Source organism: Neopsephotus bourkii, unplaced genomic scaffold, assembly GCF_033783945.1.
Source record: "Neopsephotus bourkii isolate Nb327-2 ecotype Australia unplaced genomic scaffold, CSIRO-AGI_Nbou_v1 NB_716, whole genome shotgun sequence".
Taxonomy (NCBI): domain Eukaryota; kingdom Metazoa; phylum Chordata; class Aves; order Psittaciformes; family Psittacidae; genus Neopsephotus; species Neopsephotus bourkii.
Genome location: NW_026901215.1, coordinates 3015078 through 3034583, shown reverse-complemented (window position 1 = coordinate 3034583; position 19506 = coordinate 3015078). Strand labels below are relative to the sequence as shown.

Below are 19506 nucleotides of genomic sequence, written 5' to 3'. Positions count from 1 at the left end.
GGAACAGAATTGCTGTGTTTTTCAAGCAATCTTTGTCAGCAACCTATCAAAATAACTATCCCTCTCCAAATAGTATTCAGCTTCAGTTAAAGCTATCTTTAACCTACCTGATTTGTCACACAGAGTAAAGCTAAAATTCTGGATGCAGAAAATTATTTAATATATAAACATTTTTTTTTTTTAATTTGGTCTAATAATGCACTATATAATGCACTATATAGTAGACTATAATGCACTTAAACAGAATACATTCTGTAACTTTCAAAGCATATAGGACTATTTCAAAGTCTCTCTTTCTAGTTTTAACCAGCTCAACAACATTGTGTTTATGGTAAGGAACAATTACATAACAGATTTGTACTGGTAAACTTTGTTAAGCACCCCAGAAAGAAAGGTTTTCCTGGTGGGAAAACAAAAGCAATAGATATAAAGTGACTGCCTAGGGCTGTATAACTGAATAAATTGATGGTTCATGAACTGGAAAGTTGAACCCGGGAATCTGACTTCCACACTTCCCATTTGTCCCTGTGTAACACATGTGCCCAACATATCACATATCTATAACACAGCGTTACTGTTATTTCACTCAAATGCCTACAACTTCACAAAATGAAAATAGGAAAGCAGTGCATCATTCAAACCTTGGCAAGAGTGCGATGACAGGGGTAATAAGACACAGCAAATAGAAGGTGGGGTCTGAAAGCTGTTTCTCCATAATCCAGTAGGGATTGGTAGGAGGGTTGCAGAGCACACAGGAGGCATTGTAGATCAGAGAGAAGACCAGGTAAAATGCCACACTGCCAATCATCGTTACCAAGTGGAACAGGGTCTGCAAGCAGAATGTGCAAAATGACAGTGATGCTTGTGACACTGACTCTGGGTATAATACAGGAGGATATAAAGTCAGATTAGAAAGAACATATCCAATAGTGCATATGCTACCTACTTTTTCTGACCCGAAATTCAAGCAGATGGCTCTAAAACACAGTGTCTATACAGTATGCTGTGTTCACAATAGAAAAACAGTAAAAATGAACAGGACAGGTCAAACACGTACCCATGTTTTCATTTCTAGAGCCTGGTGCAAGAGAATGGTCAGGAGGGAGATGGTATTCGTAGGGTTTCCAAAGGAAAACACGTCTATGTCAGAGTCCTCATAGGTCTAGAAAAAAGGCAGATAGACTGTGATGAACCTTGAAAATTCAGAAGTGAATTTATCTGGGTTTTTATAAGGAGAACAGGAAAATGAGAATATTAATGACCCTGATACTTACCAAGTAAGGGACAAAGAAGCAAATGAGGCTCTGATAGAAGGCATCCAACATTGTAATAATAAAAGTTGATAGGTTGTATATCTGTAGGAATTTATAGATAAGAGTCATTATGATGGGAAACACATCTCTAGGCTGTTCTGAAGACATAATTGCTGCCTGTTTTTCTTCTTTTTATACTACTGATTCTGGATAACTGGTCTCTCTTCATGAGTAAATGGCTCCTGAGCAGCTGATTTAGACTGAACACTTATCTGTGAAAATGAATTTTTGCTGTGTTAACTGAAGACAGACCTTGACTAAAGACAGACCTTAGGAAGATTAGCCAGTCAACTAAAGGTCTTATGTCATGAATGCCCCCCACCTCCCCAGAGGACCCCATTCTTCAAACATCTTTCAAACAAAGCTCTTACTGCAGCTATAGAATCGGTCAGATTTCCTTTCTGTTAAGGTTCTTTCTACCGAAACATCTATTTTGTGGCGTTTTAACTTGATTAGTTGGCATATTTGTACTTATCTAGTGACCTGTGTGACCACAGCTCCTGTGGAGTGGGGTACGTCTTTGGAGTGAGCAGAGTTTAATCATGGACCAGCTAAACTATTTTACCCTAATTTGTAACATTTCTTATCCTGTTTTCTCCTTATGCCTTTACTGAGAAATTTTCCATCAATATAGTGTGTACCTATATATACACACACGCACATATTTGCTCCATCATCTCTTCTTCAGATCACAAACACCAAACACAGGGCTGATTCACTAGGACATCACTTATTATAACGCAGTGCGCTGGTACCAAACTGGATTGCTCTGTATATTTCATGACAGAATAAACCTTCCCATTTACATTTTCCAACTATGGAACAAGCACCCAGCCTCACTTCCAGGAAGCAACTTCAATCATATGTTCCTTACCAGTTCTTCTGACAGTTACATTTATACCTTCTTTTAGTGAGCATCAATAAACTAGAAACCATAAATGGATAATTTGGTTCCAAATGAATCTATAATTCGCTTCTCACAAAACCAAGACACCTGCAGTCCTCTGGCTTATCAAGCAGTTACTTCAGCAATCAAGACATACCTCTGAATTTTGTCCATTCTTATACAACTCTGGCAAACCTAGAAGTGTTTCTGCAGAAACATCTCTATCCAGGACTCCAAAGAGAAGAGGGGGCATCGAGGTGAAGAAGAGATTGAAAAAAATCATCTGCCAGTAATCTATCATTGTGCTGCCTGAGAACCCACAGAAGAACTGGTACCAGAAGAGCAGGTTGACATAGCTCTGTGCAGAAGCAGATACAAACACAAATACAAACTCTTACAAGCCGAACTGTGATTCCCCACACAAGCAGAAGCACATCCTTCAGGCTGATATGAATTCATTTCTCTAGGTTGTGGGAGGTTTGAAGCTGCACCTTTTCTGGGGCCTCTTTTACATCCACTTCTTTTCCCTACACTGTTCCTAGCTGTTACAGCTGATCTGGACTTTAATTTGTAATGCATAGATGATCTGTCTGTCATAGTTCCACCTATGAGGTTTATGTAGTACACTGGTTGTTAACAGAGTCTCCCAAGAATATGTTATTTTGGTTAAAGGTACCATCAGGAGACAGCTCTGCACTTCATTTCATAAAGTAGTATATCCTAAGGATGGTCTTCACACTGATCCACTGTGATGCAGCTTTTTAAAAGCCATTAGGTTTCTTTAAGAACATATCAGAGAATAATTAAGCAACCTGTTCACAGCTCTGAGCACCAGATTTTTAAATCCTTTTGCAAACTGGTTGTCCATGCAGAATCAAAGGTCTCCAGTGCCTTGATGGTACTGGGGAGATAATAGAAGAGCAGCACCCTAGTCTGGAGAGCTATTTTGCATTGAAAATTACTATCTTTTGAACTCTAAAAGGATGCCCAATCAAGAAAAAAGAAGTTTCTATTTTCATTATAAATGTTAACAGTGATAAGAAGCAATCTTTATTCAAACTTATATATAAAAAAAACCCCAACCCAGATACTTTGAATTCTAAATAAATAGTCTTTCATGCTCAGAGTGTATTTCATGTCAAATGGACTTGTTTGCATAGTCTTGTAGAAACTCTATTACTATCAGGTTTTTCCACTTTACATTATTCTTCAATGCACAGCTCATTTGCATATACATTAAATTTTTAATAAAAATGCCAGATATGACCACATCATTACTTGCAAGTGGTTCCTATCAAATTAAATGCTGAAATTCAGAGGTTTCACAGGCAAACAATTCTTAGTGCAATGTCATCTTATGTATTCTGGCACTAATAATCTGCTCTTCCTTATGCAAATTTTATTTTGAGGCTCATGGGTATTATTAATAAAGTTTCTTGAACTACCTATAAAAGTTACTAAGCCTTGAGTCCTTTTCCCTCTGGAATAATGCTGTTTCAAAATATATTCAGAACCCATATTTTCCTCAGTGCTTTAGCTACTTAGCTACTAAGAAGGAGGTAGCATGTTATAAACTTGAAAACTGAAGAAACAGGAAGTCTAGCTTCATAAAATGTAGGAGAGTATAACCTGCAAAAAACCGAACCAACCACCCAAAAAATCCCAGCCCTGGACTTAATCTTTGCTAGGATGGAAATTTCCAGAGTCTGAAGAGTCTTACCACATTTTTGTAGAAAAAGTAAATCACCATCTTTGCCAGGCGAGCATAACACCAATGTCCATGGACAAGAAGCAGTTTTTTGAGATGCTTAAATCGCGATATTGCAAAGTCGCTAGCCATGACTGCCTTCGGTAAAAAAAAAAAACAGAAGTTAATTTACAATATGTTTTTTCCCTATCAACATAATGAACATGGATGAGGAAATGATTTCCTGCTATTGACTGTTGTAGAAAAAAACCCAAACCCAATAAACCAAACCCTTGAGAAAATAGTTGGAACTTTCTATCTCTGCAGAACTGTCTATCTTGGAAAAATGAGGAAGGGGAATACATAAGAAGGAATCTGGGGCAGAAAACACTGAAAGACAATAAAAAAAACCTGGAAATGCCACAGCAGAGAGGATTCAGAAGCCAGATACTGACCTAACGCTGGATAGGAATCTGCTAATTTTCCAGGCTTATGAACAAACACACACTTGTCTGTGCACGGTAATTGTTGGCTCAAAAAACTTTCTTTTGGCTGAACCCCTAATTGCAAACTGCATATTAATTTACAACAGTAATGATGAAAATTTGCATTTTTAAGATGACACTTGAGTATAGGGCTCCTATGAAACTTAATAAGCAGCAAGAGGCCATCTGATAAATGAGGAAAGGGAATAAATTGAAGGCATACCTGCATGCCTTCTTGGCCAGATATCCCAATTCCAATATCAGCTGCTTGAATCATACTTACATCATTTGCACCATCACCTAGAATGGGAAGATAGAAGGGATCAATAAGGATGCAAGAAAGGGTGCTTGATACGGAATGCCTATATCAGAAGAAGAAAAACACCTTAGCTATGCTGATAAACAAAGGCTATTCTATACTGCCACACATCTTAAGTTTGAGTTACTTAGGGTAACTCATCATCAAACAGCAAGCAATCATGACCTCTAGGCTCTGATCTTGATTGGAACATCTTTTCCAGAAGATCTGGATCCACCAGGACTAACCCCAACATTGGGACCAGCTGGGTGGTGGCATGGACACCCTGACACGATCTACATCTGCATTGTTTTGTATGTTTATGCTTAGTGAACTCCTTGCACTCAGAAACATGCTTTACAGCACCCTACTTCACTAAGGTCTCTAAATCATACAATAAATTTTATTGGTGCAGACAGTGTAACAAGCCAGTTTCAGAAGTTATTCTGCTTATTTCAACTTGCAGCAATGTGTTTTATACATAACCAAATTTCCATAGAAAGAACAGCCATGGTTGTTGCCTGCAATGTGAAGATTTTGAATTAGGTTAGCTGGCAAAACACAATAAATGAAGTGGAAGGCTGAAACCCTGTATTTTGAACTTTAAAGCAAAGCAAGAAATTTGAAAATACATCAGACACTTCTTTTTCTATTTGGCCCAGAGAGGTATATTTTTTAGTTTTAAGTCATAAAAATCAGTTCCGTAAGCATTTTAGTGGGAACACTTACCAAAAGTGAAGCATGAAACTTAAAGCATTTCACATTATTTGGATGTGAAAAGCAAAAGAGTCTGTGTTTAATACCACTCTTGGGATAACTCTGTTTTTATCAGTTCGGGAAATCTGACAGGAAAGAGCTTTATGAAAAGGCAAAACAGTGACTACTACTGACTGCTTTACACACCCAAAGGAATGTGAACATACATTTGTACTGGTGAACATGAAAGGTACTGCTGGGAGATTCTGAATTTGGAGTGCCTTTATCTTGCTTAAATGGGAGATAGGATTGTTCAGTGAAAGCTGAAGAAGGACTTTTATATGTCTTTTGATCAGGAAAGAGTATTAAATGCTGGTTTCCCACTGTATCTATCTGAGGCACAAAGAATAGCTCATACAATATATTCCATACACTTCCATAACTCGTAAGGAAAAAGCTTCCCCCTTTTTCCTGAGATTCAGAATGGAGGTACCTATCGACAGGGTCATCACGTTAAGCTGCCTCCGGACGAGCTTGACCACCATGCTCTTCTGAAGAGGTGTGGAACGGCAACACAGCACCGAGTGGCAGTGCTTTGTCAGTGTCAGGAACTTCTCCTCCAGGCCCCCCTGGAAGATGACGCTCAGTGTCCGCCCATCAACCACCAGCCCAAACTCGGGGCTTGGGGCTTCAGAGGCTGCAAAAGATGCTGGGATAATGCCAAAAAATCTCCTCCGTGGTTTTTCTACCTCATAGTTCTTCCTCACCTCTTCCAAGGTTAAATCCAAGAGAGATTCACAAGTTTCCTGTGAGAAAACAGAAGTAGTTCTAGAAATAGTTATCTCCATCTCCCTTTACAGCACAGCACTTTGCAAAGTGTATATTTGTATAATCATACCAGTGGGTTTAAGCCTATCAGGTAAACATTAGAGAAAATTGAGAAACTCACTGATTTGTAGGATTTGAGAGTCAGATCCTTCAGTGAAACACTGTGGATCTTATCAACTAGTTAGCTGTAGTAAAGAATTACTTTAAAAGAAAATAATCTTCCCATCAAGAGGACATATTTGTATTTGGAATTAGAGTTGAGAAATCTAAAAAAAACTCCTTTTTTCTAAAGGACATTTTCAAAACCTAGTTCTGACATGAAAGGTGTGAGATATTGCAGTGTTTGCTTCCCCCAGAAACAAAATGGTGGAGAAACAAGAGGTTCAGATTTTCAAAATTAATTGGTAGCTTTGACAGTTTGGTCTTTTCTAGGTCACAAATCAAGTGTCACACGCACATTTCTGTTAGGGACAGAAATAAAGCTTCATATTGCCAGCTCTCTGCCACAAACACAGACTAAGTCTTTCCCTCTTTGCAGATCTGCCTCATTTTGGAATGAAGTCCCCTTTTAGATGCAAACAACTGGAATTGAATTAGTATCAAATGCAAAAAGATTTAAGGTGAGCACTTTTATCTCTCCCATACAGATCTCCTAAATTGCCATACTACAATCAGAGAAAAGCCAGAATGATCTAAAAGTATTTATGCTGCCTGTTCGTACTAAAAGTCCTCCTTCCATGGCATGGCACTGAATACCTGAGGAGCTAATCACTCCCTTTTCTACCTTTTCTGTCAGCTTTATTGAGAGATGATTCAGTTCTAAAATGTTATTTTCACTTTATGTTGCATAATGTACATGTGTAGGATGTTTGCAAGATTTAAATTACACTTAAGTGGGAGGTTCTGGAATCAAATGTACCTCTGACATCTAATAAAAAGCTGCATCTAGCCTGCACACTTAAAGCCTATAAAAGAAATATCAAAGCAGCGGCATCTTTCCATGAACAAACCAAAAATTGCAGTGGAAATTCCTGCTTTGCCTTGGCTTTGCTTTTTAAATGAATGCCCCAAACAACCTCCTTGTGTTGCTGCTTACTGGAAGATACTTACTTTTCAGCATTTGAATAAGCTGATGGGCTCAGGGGGTAAAGAGATTCCCTTTCCACTGAAGCCAGTGCAAGGGTTAATTCTGGCTAAATTAATGAGGTAAATGCTTTGTATGCATTATTTGTTTTTTCCTGCTGCTGCCATTGGGAGACCCTTTCAGAACCAGTGTCCTTGGCTTCATTCTGAAAGGGAGGGAACTAAATCTTATTGTGGAGCAACTCCAGTGCCCACTGAACTACCTGTATTCACACCAGCACCCATATACACACAGCTTGCATCTGAGCCTGGATCAAGGGCCATATAGGGTGTTATGGGTAAATGCTCGTGCCTCTGATTTCAGGAGCCAGGGTGGTCCCGCCTGCAGCACTTCTCTGACAGAAACCATCTTCTAATTTCCATCCTAAATATATTCATTCTGCTTCCCGTTAAAGCAGATATGCGTATCAAATGAAATTACACATTGAAGCAAGGAATGTATTCCGTGCCAAATTCTGTATCATCTATGCGTGTTTCCCTATTTCCATGACATTAAAAGAGACAGACATTTGCATAGGATTTTATTCTTGTTTGGAGAGCTACTAACTGCAGACAAAAGCATTTAGAAAGTAGGCCATCTAACTGCTGTGTACAATTGTCTATCACAAGAAAAACAGTCAGCATTTTAACTACAATTAATCTTCACAATAGCTTTATAGAGAGAAAGGCAAGCTTCTGTTATTAACCCCTCTTCTGTGGGGAAGAAAAACCTGAGGTAACCAAGACCTTGTTGAGGCTCATCTCATATAACTCCTGATACTGCTGAGTATGGGCCACACGTGTAGGCTGCATAGAAAGGACAAAGCAACACACTGGGAAAAGGGCAGTGACTACTGCTTAGAGCACCCCAGGTCATCCAGAACTATAAGGGAAATAAGAAGTCACTATCAAGAAAATAAAGAAGGGCATCACAGCTGGCATTTTGGACCTTGCTTTCAGGTTTTAAAAATGCAACGGGTCTGGTTTAACCATAATGCCTGAACTTGCTCTACCCTAAATCCATCTTACAAAGCCATTTCTCCCACCAGGACGCCTGAAGGGATGAAATGGTAGGCTGTGCATGGTGGTAGCCATTCTGCTTTCAGAAAGCAATGTCGATTTCCTGGTACCCTACATTCACAAACCTGCTTCATAAACTACAAAAGCAAAGGTTGCTTTTCCAAAGGCTTGTGCTCTCGCTGTCCTCAATGGCATTTATCTTCTTCGAAGGTTAGGACTCTTATTTTCTCTCTTCTGTTCAGACAGTTTCAACAACAGCCACAGATTACACCACAGACTTTTCACTGCATTTCAGTGAGTCATAGGAGCTGACAAATGCCCCTTGAAGTGGTTGTCCTCATTTTGGAGCATGTTTGCTTTGCCTGCTGCCTTGCTTATTGCCCATGCAAATTCAGGGAGTATCTGTACACATCAACAACTACGTCAAGAAAATGATTATTTTTTAACTGGCCTAAAAGCACTATATTCAGGTTTCCAAGAAGGCGAAATGCTGTTTACACAAAAAAATACTGGATTAAATTGTTCACTAATAAATTTCTGATTAAGCCTAATCCTATTAGGAAACATACAACTAGAAAGTTCTAAATTGAATTAAAACTACACCCACATACCTTTTCCAGACTAAATCACTTTCCAAATGTTTTCCCACAGGTAGCACAGAGGGTTAACGTATCATTGTAACTGAAATTTCCATTGCAAGATCAAAAACCAGATATCAACATTATTAAGGACTCAAGCAGTTTATTTTTTAAAAAGAATATTTTAATTTGGAAAGATCATTGTATTTTAATTAAATAAAACTCTAACTGTCTTGTGTTTCAATTCATGCTGTTACATATGATTTAAAGGGTTTCTGACCTAATGCTGCTATGTAGGCTTTAGGCTGTCTGTTTTGTGTTGAATGCAGTCTAAAGCAAAACACTGTCAAGCTGCAAAGAGAGGGAAAGATAGTAAATTCTGTGTTTCTCTCTCTACTCACCTTACTTTCAGTGTTAATGGTGAAGACAGTGTCTCTCTGATTCAAGAGTTTACACGAATATGCAATGTTAACTGCTGTTTCCTGTTTATCTCCTGTCAGCACCCAGATTTGTATCCCGGCTTCTCGAAGAGCTGCAATAGTGTCTGGCACTCCATCTTGCAACCGATCCTCAATCCCTGTTGCTCCTGGGCAGACAGGAAAAGAAGTTAACTAGTTTTCTTTCATTTGGAAATCAAGTTACCATTTTCTTTTTTAAGAAGAGGTCTTTGACTTCCAGCCGTGATCCTGAACTTACTAAGAGCTGATCCAAGATATTGTCCAGCAAACAAGCACACAGGCACAAGGTCTGCATTTGGATTAATATCTGAATGTTTCAGCAACCGCGTTCTGGCATTTCATTGTACTCATTGCTAGAACAATGTATTTCATTTCTTTTTAATAATCCAAAATGACAATGTACTGGCAGAGAAATTACACCACATACTATTTTTTAAAGTACTGCATTAAGTCCCATCAAAGCAACCAGAAGAAGATGAACTTTGACAATTTAAATGAATGCTATCCTTATTATCAAGTCAAATGCTTCACCCATCAAAGGGAGAAGCACTGGAACAATAAGTTTTCTTTTTGAAAATGCACAAACTTAGAAGCAGATGAAAGCACTCATCCTGATAACAAGTCACCGTCTGTATGCTACAATATTTCTTCACTTATCTCTTCCACTAGAGGTCAGTTTGAAGATGCAGTAAGTCTGACACGTTATACATGGATATTGACTTAAGCTAAAAAAAACCCCACTTGTGAAATTAAGAATGAAAGCACACAAGATCTTTAAGATTTGGCAAAGGTTAACAGATTCTGATAAGATCAACATTACCTCTTATGTGGTTCTGCTTATGGCATTTACTGTTATTACTCTAATTTTTTAAGTCACTGCAAAGATTATGAGAAGCCATAACGCTAATAGCTTGTAATCACAGAAATTCAGGATAATGAAGTATGGGCACAGATTGTATTCACAGAAAGATGAGACTGAGATAGCTCCAAAATTCGAAGTCCTAAAGAACAAAATGTTTGGAAACAAAATGAATTCCTCCATAATTTGACAGAACAGTGTTAGATATGGGGATGATGGATGATGCACAAGTGCCAATGAATGTGAGCTTTAACATTAAATATTTTTTTTTACAGAGTGCAGAAAGCAAACATGACAATGCAACAGCAGCAGGAATTCACTAGCAAAAATACCTATGCTTTTAAGTTACAATTTTTTTTATAATACAGTTTAGTTACCAGAATTCCCTTGGAATTTGTGCTCAAACCTGAAGTTAACTTATAGTATTTTAAAGGTTTATCTAAGGACACAGACACATGATTGAATTATGGGAACTTCATAATCTACTGTGTTAGCTAAGCCACAGAATCAGCTGATGTGCACGGTTTTTGCTCCTGGCACATATTTTCAGTACACTTTTTCAAAGTTAATGCTGCTCAAAATGTTTAGACAGTCACTGGTCTGTATACCCTAGCCCTGAGACTTTCAAACCTCAGAGGAAGGCTTTTTGATATAAATTAGTATAAGGTGTTGTCTGTCTGATTGCCAAGAATATCACAGGAGAGCAAGTGAGATACTTCATGCAATGACAATTCTTATTTTTAGCTACCCAGCAAGGTGAGTTTGGTCTCCAGATGCTGTGCTGTCTCCATTAACAGCTCATCTCTGTTGTCAATTGCAGCTTCTGCCTCCCGACGAAAATTGGCCCATTTCTGAAAGTCATCTTCATTCAAGACCTGCATAACACAATTTAAAACAGAGCTCATTTAAAATTTAAATAAGAGAAGAATACAAACATTCTGGATTGCAAAGACTTAACTCCTATCCAGGCTGGTAAAGTACTGTGTCATCTTTAAAATAACCCAAACTTTTCGAAGAGAAGACTGCAAGAACTAGTAGTAATGAGAAAAATAGACCTGCCTTCCTGTGTGCAGACACGGCCTACAGCCCTTCATTAGGACTCTGAAGTGGAAAACACAGTTTCTGAAGGTTGCTCTGCGTTTCTGCAGGTCTTGAATATGACCTATGTGTTGCACATAGACAACTTCTGTATTACAGTATCAGGCTAAGATGTACTAACCCAGTCCGAGGGCAAGATTTTTGAAAGCTGAATGCCAAGCAAAACAGAAAGAGGTTGGCTCCTCTGTGGGCTTTTTATTTCTTGCTTGGAGTCATTGTGGAGAAGGTCAGCTAGAGTTACCATTAGAGAAATAGAAATTAATATTTTGACACTGACCAAAAATCCATCATCTGCTCACACTGAGGAAAAACCAAAACAGACTGCAGAGCAACCAAGTAGAGGGACAAAAAGATGGGTTGTGCCTGACTTGTTCTTTGAAGCAGAAAGAATTATAACCATTATATTTTTCTAATAAATCTATTGATGTGCACAGAGCAAAACCATAAACAATATTAGGCTAATGCATTCCTACCTTCTTAGCTATGCACAGAGTTCGTAGGCCATCACGGGCATAGCAGTCCAGATGCTTCTGTGTTTTTTCTTTTATTCTTTTCATTCTCTTCTCTGTGCTAATGTCATCTGTGAAATACAAGGAAAAATGTCCTTAGTTTAAGCACAGACCATTTCAGTACCTAATGGCCTAGAGGTTAAAAAGGAGTGGGCATTAGTAAACACTGGATTCCAATATAACAGCAATTCCTTTAAAAGCCCAGAAATGTTGGCAATGCATAAGCTGAAAGTCTGCTAAAGATGCTTGTTTCCCTTAAGACACCATGGCTTGGAATTTTTTTTTTGTTTGTTTGTTTGTTAATGTTATAGCACTCTTGCTGACAAGCTGAAATACGATGGTCAGGCCCTTATGACAGTATTATTGCAGAGTACACAATCCACATGGGTTAGCACTGACAGTGAATTTTAATTAGCCCATTTCATATTCTCAACACTACTCAGGTTAAATAAATACCTCACTTCTGATCTGCAGAGATAACACTAGAGAAAGCTGCTTCTTTTTTTGTGCTTCTAATGCCTAGATATAATATTTCATGCAGAAAAGAGTACTGCAAGCTCCTTGTGCTTCCTTATAGGAAACACGACAAAAATAGCTTATCGGCTAATTACCTTTGGCAGAGTCTTCCAGCAAGTCCATTATAACAGAGTCAGCTCCTTTAGTGTAGACAACAATCTCTTTGGTTAGAGGGTGTCTCACCACCACAGACATCCTTTTCCTTACTGAGTCAAATCCCAAAGTGTAGAGAATATCAAAAGTCAGGAGCGTGCCTTGTGGCAACCTTACAGTCACCTGCTCAGGAGTTCGGGACACCAAAGTAAAGCTGTATGCTTGGGCAGCATAGACAAGTGCTGCCTCATCTGGGCTCTCAGCCTCGTAACAAAAGTCTGTTGGCAAAGAACTGCTAGTTACAGATTTGAAAACTTCATCCAAGGAAGCACTACCAATATCGGTGCTGTCCTTGCCCTGGTGTCCATCGTCTCTACCGCTGGCACAGCAGTCGTTGTCATTGTCACAGCAATCCAATGCAGCAAGCTGCTCCTCTGTGTTCCTTGCGCTTAAGCTAGCACCTAGGTCTGAACTAGACTGAGATGATGAAAAAGACTGACTAAGGCTTGCTAATTTTAGCCTCTGAAATATCTGGTGAATCTTCTCCAGGGTGATTCCTGATGGTTTTATTGGTGGTGGTACTGTGACCTAGAATTATGAGAAAACCTATGGTTAAAAGAGAAATAAACGTGAGCTATAAGATACTTTTCAAAACCTCAATATATTTTTCTGTTTCTAAATGATGATAATGAGGAAATCAACCTTTTTTGTTTTGTTTTGGTTTGGTTTTTCCTATTTAACTGTGGTGAGGAATTCAGTAGAAGAATCACAGGTGAGTTAGCATCCAAAGTTGATAGTGATTTGCATCTCTACCTCTGAAGCAGAGATGGAATCAAACCCCTGAAGTTCTGTCAATAGCCTGAGAGATCAAGAAAATTCAGTACATTCAAAATACTTCTTATAGCATATGTAATAGAAAATCTAAAAGAAAAAGTGAAGATACTGTGGTAGCCATAGCTATTCGTCAAACATAAAAAGCCATGTTAGGAAGGCATATTCACAGGCAGGGAAACAGTAGATATTACAAAAAAGGTTAAAGAACTAAAGGAGAATTTCCAAACCATTTTTTCACCATTTCAGTTTCACAGAACACTACAGTATGTTGTTAAATAGAAGCATAATCAATTTTCCTCATATACTTGAAGTTAGATTACCCTTTGTCTTGGCTCAGTAGCCGTGGAGACCAGGACTGTATTGCAGATGGCAAGGGCAAGAAAAAAGTCAGTAAGGGATGTGGAAGTCTTCATATGTATAAAAGGAGAAAGGTTTTCAGTCTGGAGTGCAGCTTCTCTCACTCGCCTCAGCAGCCTGCTATCAGGAGTCACATCCTTTTCCTGGAAGAGAAATCACTTAATGAAGATTTTTTTCCCATTCACTCTTGTCCTTAAGGAGAAACTATCAACTAGAGAGCTGCTTCTAGCCTCTTATTGAATTTACATCTAGAATTATGGAAGGCAAATACCTTTTGTACTTAACATCTAGGAAAAAAAGGATACATTTCTAAAAGTTGTATAACTAGATAGTTTGAATGAAATGCATCTTGGAATAGAAGATGATTTCAGAAATTTATTTCTTTTGAGATTTACTAGAAATGAAAAATAATCTATGCTGTGTCCCCCAACTTTGAAACTGCTGACTGATGAACTAAGGGCCATTCCAAATGCAAGTGGACTTGTGATCTCCCATTTCAGTTTGGGAGCTGATTGTTATTTCAACAGAGAATATGTTGTGCTTATGGCTTGGCTATAGCAGTATAACTTTTTTGTTTCCAGAGTCATTTTGCTTTGTGTCCAGAAGAAGCAGCTGTCTCAAACTGTTCTTCCTCAGTTTTTACAATAATACATACATACTTCATTTGTTCCTGAAATGTTACTGTAGTTTTACTACCACACTCTTTCTAATCAAACCTAAATTTGCAAGCCAAACTACTTAATGTCACTTACTTATGATTTAATTTGATATAGGGGTATGGAGTATTACTTTTAATGGAAATTTCATCTTAGCAGAGCCATAGTTACCAAAAGCTTCCAAATTTAAGAGAGACCTTCCTGTAAGCCAATGCTTTTGGATGCTTTGTTTAAGGAACTGCCAAAATGATTTATCTGCTTTCTAGCTCATCTCAGTTATTACCCTCTCATCCGTCAATCTGGCACAGTTTTCTTAAGTTCCATATATATATGCAACAAAAGTCAGGCATTCACCTTCACGGCTGTGTTGTGCTGAGCTCAATATGTTACAGAGTAACTCCTGCTTGCTAAAGTGAATAGTGGTTCTTAAATCATCTTAATAATTACAAATAAATCTGCTGTTCATTTTGCAGCACAGACTGCAATTGAAATATGAAGAGGAAACAAGGTTTTGCACTTTCTCTGCTGCAGGAAACTATAGTTCCTGTGGCTCAGTGTTTTCATGTTTCTTTGTTTCACATATGGAGAAATGTTTTAAGTATAGATGCAGTCGTTTCTCCAGCAAACTGATATATACTGAGCATAAGCCTGATGTTTTTGTTATCTTCTCTGGTCTACTAAAGGGAATCAGAGCCTGAAAAGTTAAAGCTGTCATTTCTCATAAAACAACACTGCAGGAGACAATTACTATGGGTAACCGTCTGTTGCCAATACTGTGCTTAGTCCATACAGCAATCCCAAATAGCTTACCTGGACAATTCTAATGAAGAACACATATGTGCAGACACAATTGTCAAAACAGTTATGTTGGGAATTATATTAGACTTAAAACATGAAAGATCAGAAACTCACTGACTTGCCCAGCTATTTGTATAATGTCCTCGTGCATTTTCACAATTACAATGAACCCGATGGACCACAAATTACTACTCACAGATCTCAGTCTCTCCTACTTGTCACCATCCCACCCAATCTCTTTTGCATCTGTATCTTCAACATCTGCCTGTAGTTCATGCCAAAATTACAGTGCAGTAGTGGATATTCCACTTTAGCAGAAACTTTCTGAACACAAAATTTTCCTCTGGAAAAATAGAAACCTGTCAGGTCAACTGTGGCCTCAGGTTTTAAAAACAGCGATATAACCCCCCCCCATATTTCTCAGAAAAGATTCTCTCATTTTCTTTTTCACAGTGAAAATAAGGTGACCTGAACTTCCAGCCTTATGGAACTTCAGGAGATAAAAAAATTCAGACAAACAAGTCTGTTCATTGACCAGCCTGAACTTATATAAAACCAACCAAACAAAAAAGGAAATTAACGCTCATGATGATGATCAGTTAAATTTACCAACTTTTCAATGTTAGCAATTTTTAGTGAAAATGCCAATAAAACGCCTGGTGCCATTCAGTTTCTGAAATACCTGTATCAATTTTATTACATCTCATCTAATTTATGACACTAAAACCTTGTGACAATAGAACAATTGAAATCTTCATGAACTGTTTTCAATAGCAAGACACTTTATTAGAATTATTAAATATAGAAGGAAATGGACTGTTATGAACTTAATTCATAAGAATACCTAAAAAACAGACAGAGTAACTATTAATTCTCTATCTTCTTCCTTTGTTCCTTTTTTTAAGAAACTTTGACTAATGAAGTACATTCAGGCCCATGATACTTTCTGTGTAACCGGAGTACTCAAGATGCTCCAGACTTGTAGTAAATTACAAACGTATCAGAAAAGGGGATAAAAGCTCCACAGCGCAGGAACCACAGAGGCACAGAAAGCTTTATTATCCCCATTTCATTAACAGGGAATTGGCTTGCCTGATAAAGGAGGATAGTACTGTGCATCATCTGACGAACATCAATACATATTACACCCTCTGGGCAATTACTACGTATTCATATTTGTCATAGAGGTTAAACGATTTATCCAGATAGAGTGACACCTATTAGCAGCTAAGGCTGGTTATTTCCATGACAGAAGCTTAATCTTCCTCCTCAAAAATCTTTGATACTAGTTCCTCTGATATTGCTCTTACAGTGGAAAAAAAAAACAACCAAACATGGCAGTGTATTTATAGAAGAAGATGTCTGGCAGTAAAAACCATAATTGGTGAAATATGCTAGCAATAAATTATCACATTTAAGAAGTCTTATGAAGACCACAAGAGGTCCTCAAAAGTCACGACCTATGGGTTCTTAAGAACCAGCTGAGGGGTTCTCAACATCCCATGGGGACTGGGCTGGCAAATGTTTAGGATAACAACTGACAAACACCTCATATTCCAAGAGCATAAGTACTGGCTGGTATCTGCTACATGACAAAGGAACTAAATGGGGCAAGTAATATTTTATAATAAATTTACATCCTCCCCCCAGAAAGTCAGTAAGTCTAAAACCTTGCCAAGAAGTTGTGAGAATTTTGAAGAGTTTTCCAAGCATTTAATTTTAATTGGAGTTCTAATTTTGAAAATGTTTGACATTGTCCTAGAGTCCATAGAAGCCTTGTCTGAAATGTTTGTTAAAAAGACTTCCGGGAAGAAAAGAACAATCTGATTTTAATTGGGTTGTCTTAGATTTCAAGACATTTCAGGTCTAAAATTCATCAGAGTCCAAGACTTTCCTAGAATTGCAATGAAGAAAATGTGTCTTTCCAAGTCAGTACTCACCAGGTGAGGCAGAGCCACCTAAGTACTGAAGGCTTTTCAGCATCTTGCAGATTTCGACATCTTGCAGGGTTTAAGACCTTATCCTGAAAAGTCCTTTTAGTTTAATTTCTATTATCTTTGTGCTGCTCTCTCTCTTTTTGCCTTGAAAAATGCAATATTTATCTTTTGACACACTAACAGACTCCCAGAACTGCTCTGGAGAGTGAAGCTTGAGCATTTTGCAGGCACAGTGCAGGCGTGACTAAATTTTGTTTAACAGAGATGATACGTTGCAGTGATAGATGCAGAAGTAGTTTGTGGCTTTCTGAGCTATGTCTGAAATCAGATTTCAAAGCCATATTCTCTTCCTGAACATCATCTCCCAGGAGGACCTGTGCCTCCTGTTTCTGCCAGGCTCCAGGCACATGTCTGTAAGTCCTCTTGCACAATCCCAGCCCAGAATCCCCACTTCATTTACCCTGGCACTTTGGTGAACCAGAACAGTACAAAAAGCTCATTCCTCTTTGTGCAAAGTACCTCTTTCCTACTGTTATGAACCACAGCCTCAGTCCTTGGACCCTAAACTTGTGTTTCCTCCTCCTGTCAAGCAACCATCACAAAGTCTGACCTGTATGTCCCCACTCTCCTGCTGCAGTCTTTGATACAGGGACACAGATTACCAAACTCTCACCTAGCTCCCTGCAACTGCAGCCTGCACACTCCAAGAAAGGACCCCAATGCTTTGCCTTCCTTCCTTCAGCTCCTCTAGGAGTTGAATTTCTCCTGTCCACCTGTTGGCTTCCCACCACAAAATGCAACAGAAAGAACTTACAAGCATTAGCTCGATCTGTTTGTACTCACAATGGGACTGCTGAACGCCACTTGAGACTGGTTGCTGTCGCGACGACCCAGAGACCTGTTCCTTGTATGCCCCTGAAAATGAGCCCTAGCACTCTGGCACCTCCTTAAAGGTCTTGTGGTCTTCTGCGTAAAAGTGCCTGGTGTCTCAGTATTAATTGGAGGAAGAGTGAGGTGCTGAAGTTTTGCAAAGTCCTCATTATCTAAATCCAACTCTCTGTGGGTTTCCAGGCGCTTGGCTGTAAAAAGAGAAAACAAAACCTTACTTCTTACTCTGGGTTATTTTTTTCTTTTTTTTGGATTGCCTGGGAGGAATTCCTTGGCTGGTCGAAGAACCCAAACCAAACCAAACTAAACCAAGCCAAAGCAAACCAAAGCAAACCAAAGCCAAAACATCTCAGGAGCCAACACCAAAAAACTTCACTATCCACTTCATTTTCTGGCAGCTCCCACTTTCCAATGATTGTTATTACAAGAGAACAAAAAATACATTTGCAAACCAATCAGTCACTTTTATGGACTTCTGCTGATGCTTGGTCTCTTTAGTTGCGTTTTGGAGTTGACTGGAAGACGAGAGTGAAATATGGTAATTCACAGATTTGCTAATGGTTTCAGTCACAGAGCACAAACATCTTTTTGGCAGCTGCTTGCCAGCTTAATAAAATCCTTTGTGTTATGTAGAGAGAAAGTGACCAAGAGTGGGCCTGTGTCAAACCCCTAGATTCAGAGCACTGAACACCAAGAGACTTCATATAAGGACTGCAGCTAGGGTCAACTCAAGAAAATGTGCAGCTGTAGCTTTCATATCACATAGAAGACTATGGTAATTACTTTTGGACCCACTGAGTTTAATTACTAACTAATCTCAGTTTGTGAGCTTATAGAAGGTTGCCTGGCACTCATTTAGAAATGAAAGAGAAAATGTTCTCTGCATGCTCAAGTGGGTATTGAATGCAGGGCAGAGCCTGAGATGCCTGCAGAGGAAACTGGAAAACTTTTCCCATCTGACTTGTGAATCATTTAAAACACCTTCACTTTCGTGACTCTCTAACAGGAGTCCCTCACAAAATGAAGACACATTCACAAAGTTCTACATTCAGTCAGAGGGCTCATTAGGTTTAAATATGAATATTTAAATTAATAACATTTAGTTGCTTAGAGAGGAAAGCTAATATAGAAGTCTCTCACCATTTTCCTGATGTGAAAATTCAATTCCATCAACAGTACAGCGTCGGAATACCATTTTGTTTTCTGTTAGTGTCCCAGTTTTGTCTGAGAAGATATACTGGATTTGTCCAAGATCTTCAGGAATATTTAGGGCACGGCACTGTATGGGCAAATCTGTTTCTTCATCATACAGGTCAATGTCATTGTGAATTAAGAAAACTTGGCCCAACTTGACTAACTCGATGGACACGTAAAGAGAAATGGGGATTAAAACCTGAAAGAATTTAAATTGTTATTGAGGGATAAGACAAGTCTTACTGCTTTCTGTCAGCAATGTCCTGGCTCAAGTACACCAACATTTTTGAAAGAAACATCTCTTCCTAGAGACTGTTGGACTCAGTAATACTAATAGTTCAGAGGAGAAAAAAAAAATCCTGCACAGAACAGCAGTTGATAAACAGGGACAATAAG

The 19506-nt window shown here is 38.6% G+C and overlaps 1 protein-coding gene across 4 annotated transcripts in view; it reads right to left on the bottom strand.

Moving 5' to 3' along the window:
• ATP10B (ATPase phospholipid transporting 10B (putative)) overlaps positions 1-19506 on the bottom strand; it is a 205594-nt gene that overhangs the window by 4648 nt on the left and 181440 nt on the right. For 3 of the 4 annotated variants that reach the window (XM_061354086.1, XM_061354088.1, XM_061354087.1), the window contains 14 exons: positions 19057-19309; positions 17872-18107; positions 13601-13780; positions 12449-13034; positions 11802-11908; positions 10979-11105; positions 9315-9499; positions 5859-6171; positions 4595-4671; positions 3920-4045; positions 2357-2557; positions 1275-1355; positions 1058-1162; positions 642-829 (listed from right to left, as the gene is read on the bottom strand). In XM_061354086.1, the coding sequence (XP_061210070.1) occupies positions 642-829; positions 1058-1162; positions 1275-1355; positions 2357-2557; positions 3920-4045; positions 4595-4671; positions 5859-6171; positions 9315-9499; positions 10979-11105; positions 11802-11908; positions 12449-13034; positions 13601-13780; positions 17872-18107; positions 19057-19309 (2765 nt within the window). Of the gene's footprint in view, positions 1-641; positions 830-1057; positions 1163-1274; positions 1356-2356; positions 2558-3919; positions 4046-4594; positions 4672-5858; positions 6172-8025; positions 8199-9314; positions 9500-10978; positions 11106-11801; positions 11909-12448; positions 13035-13600; positions 13781-17871; positions 18108-19056; positions 19310-19506 lie in introns of those variants that run through there. The other variant, XM_061354089.1, reaches the window with a different exon arrangement.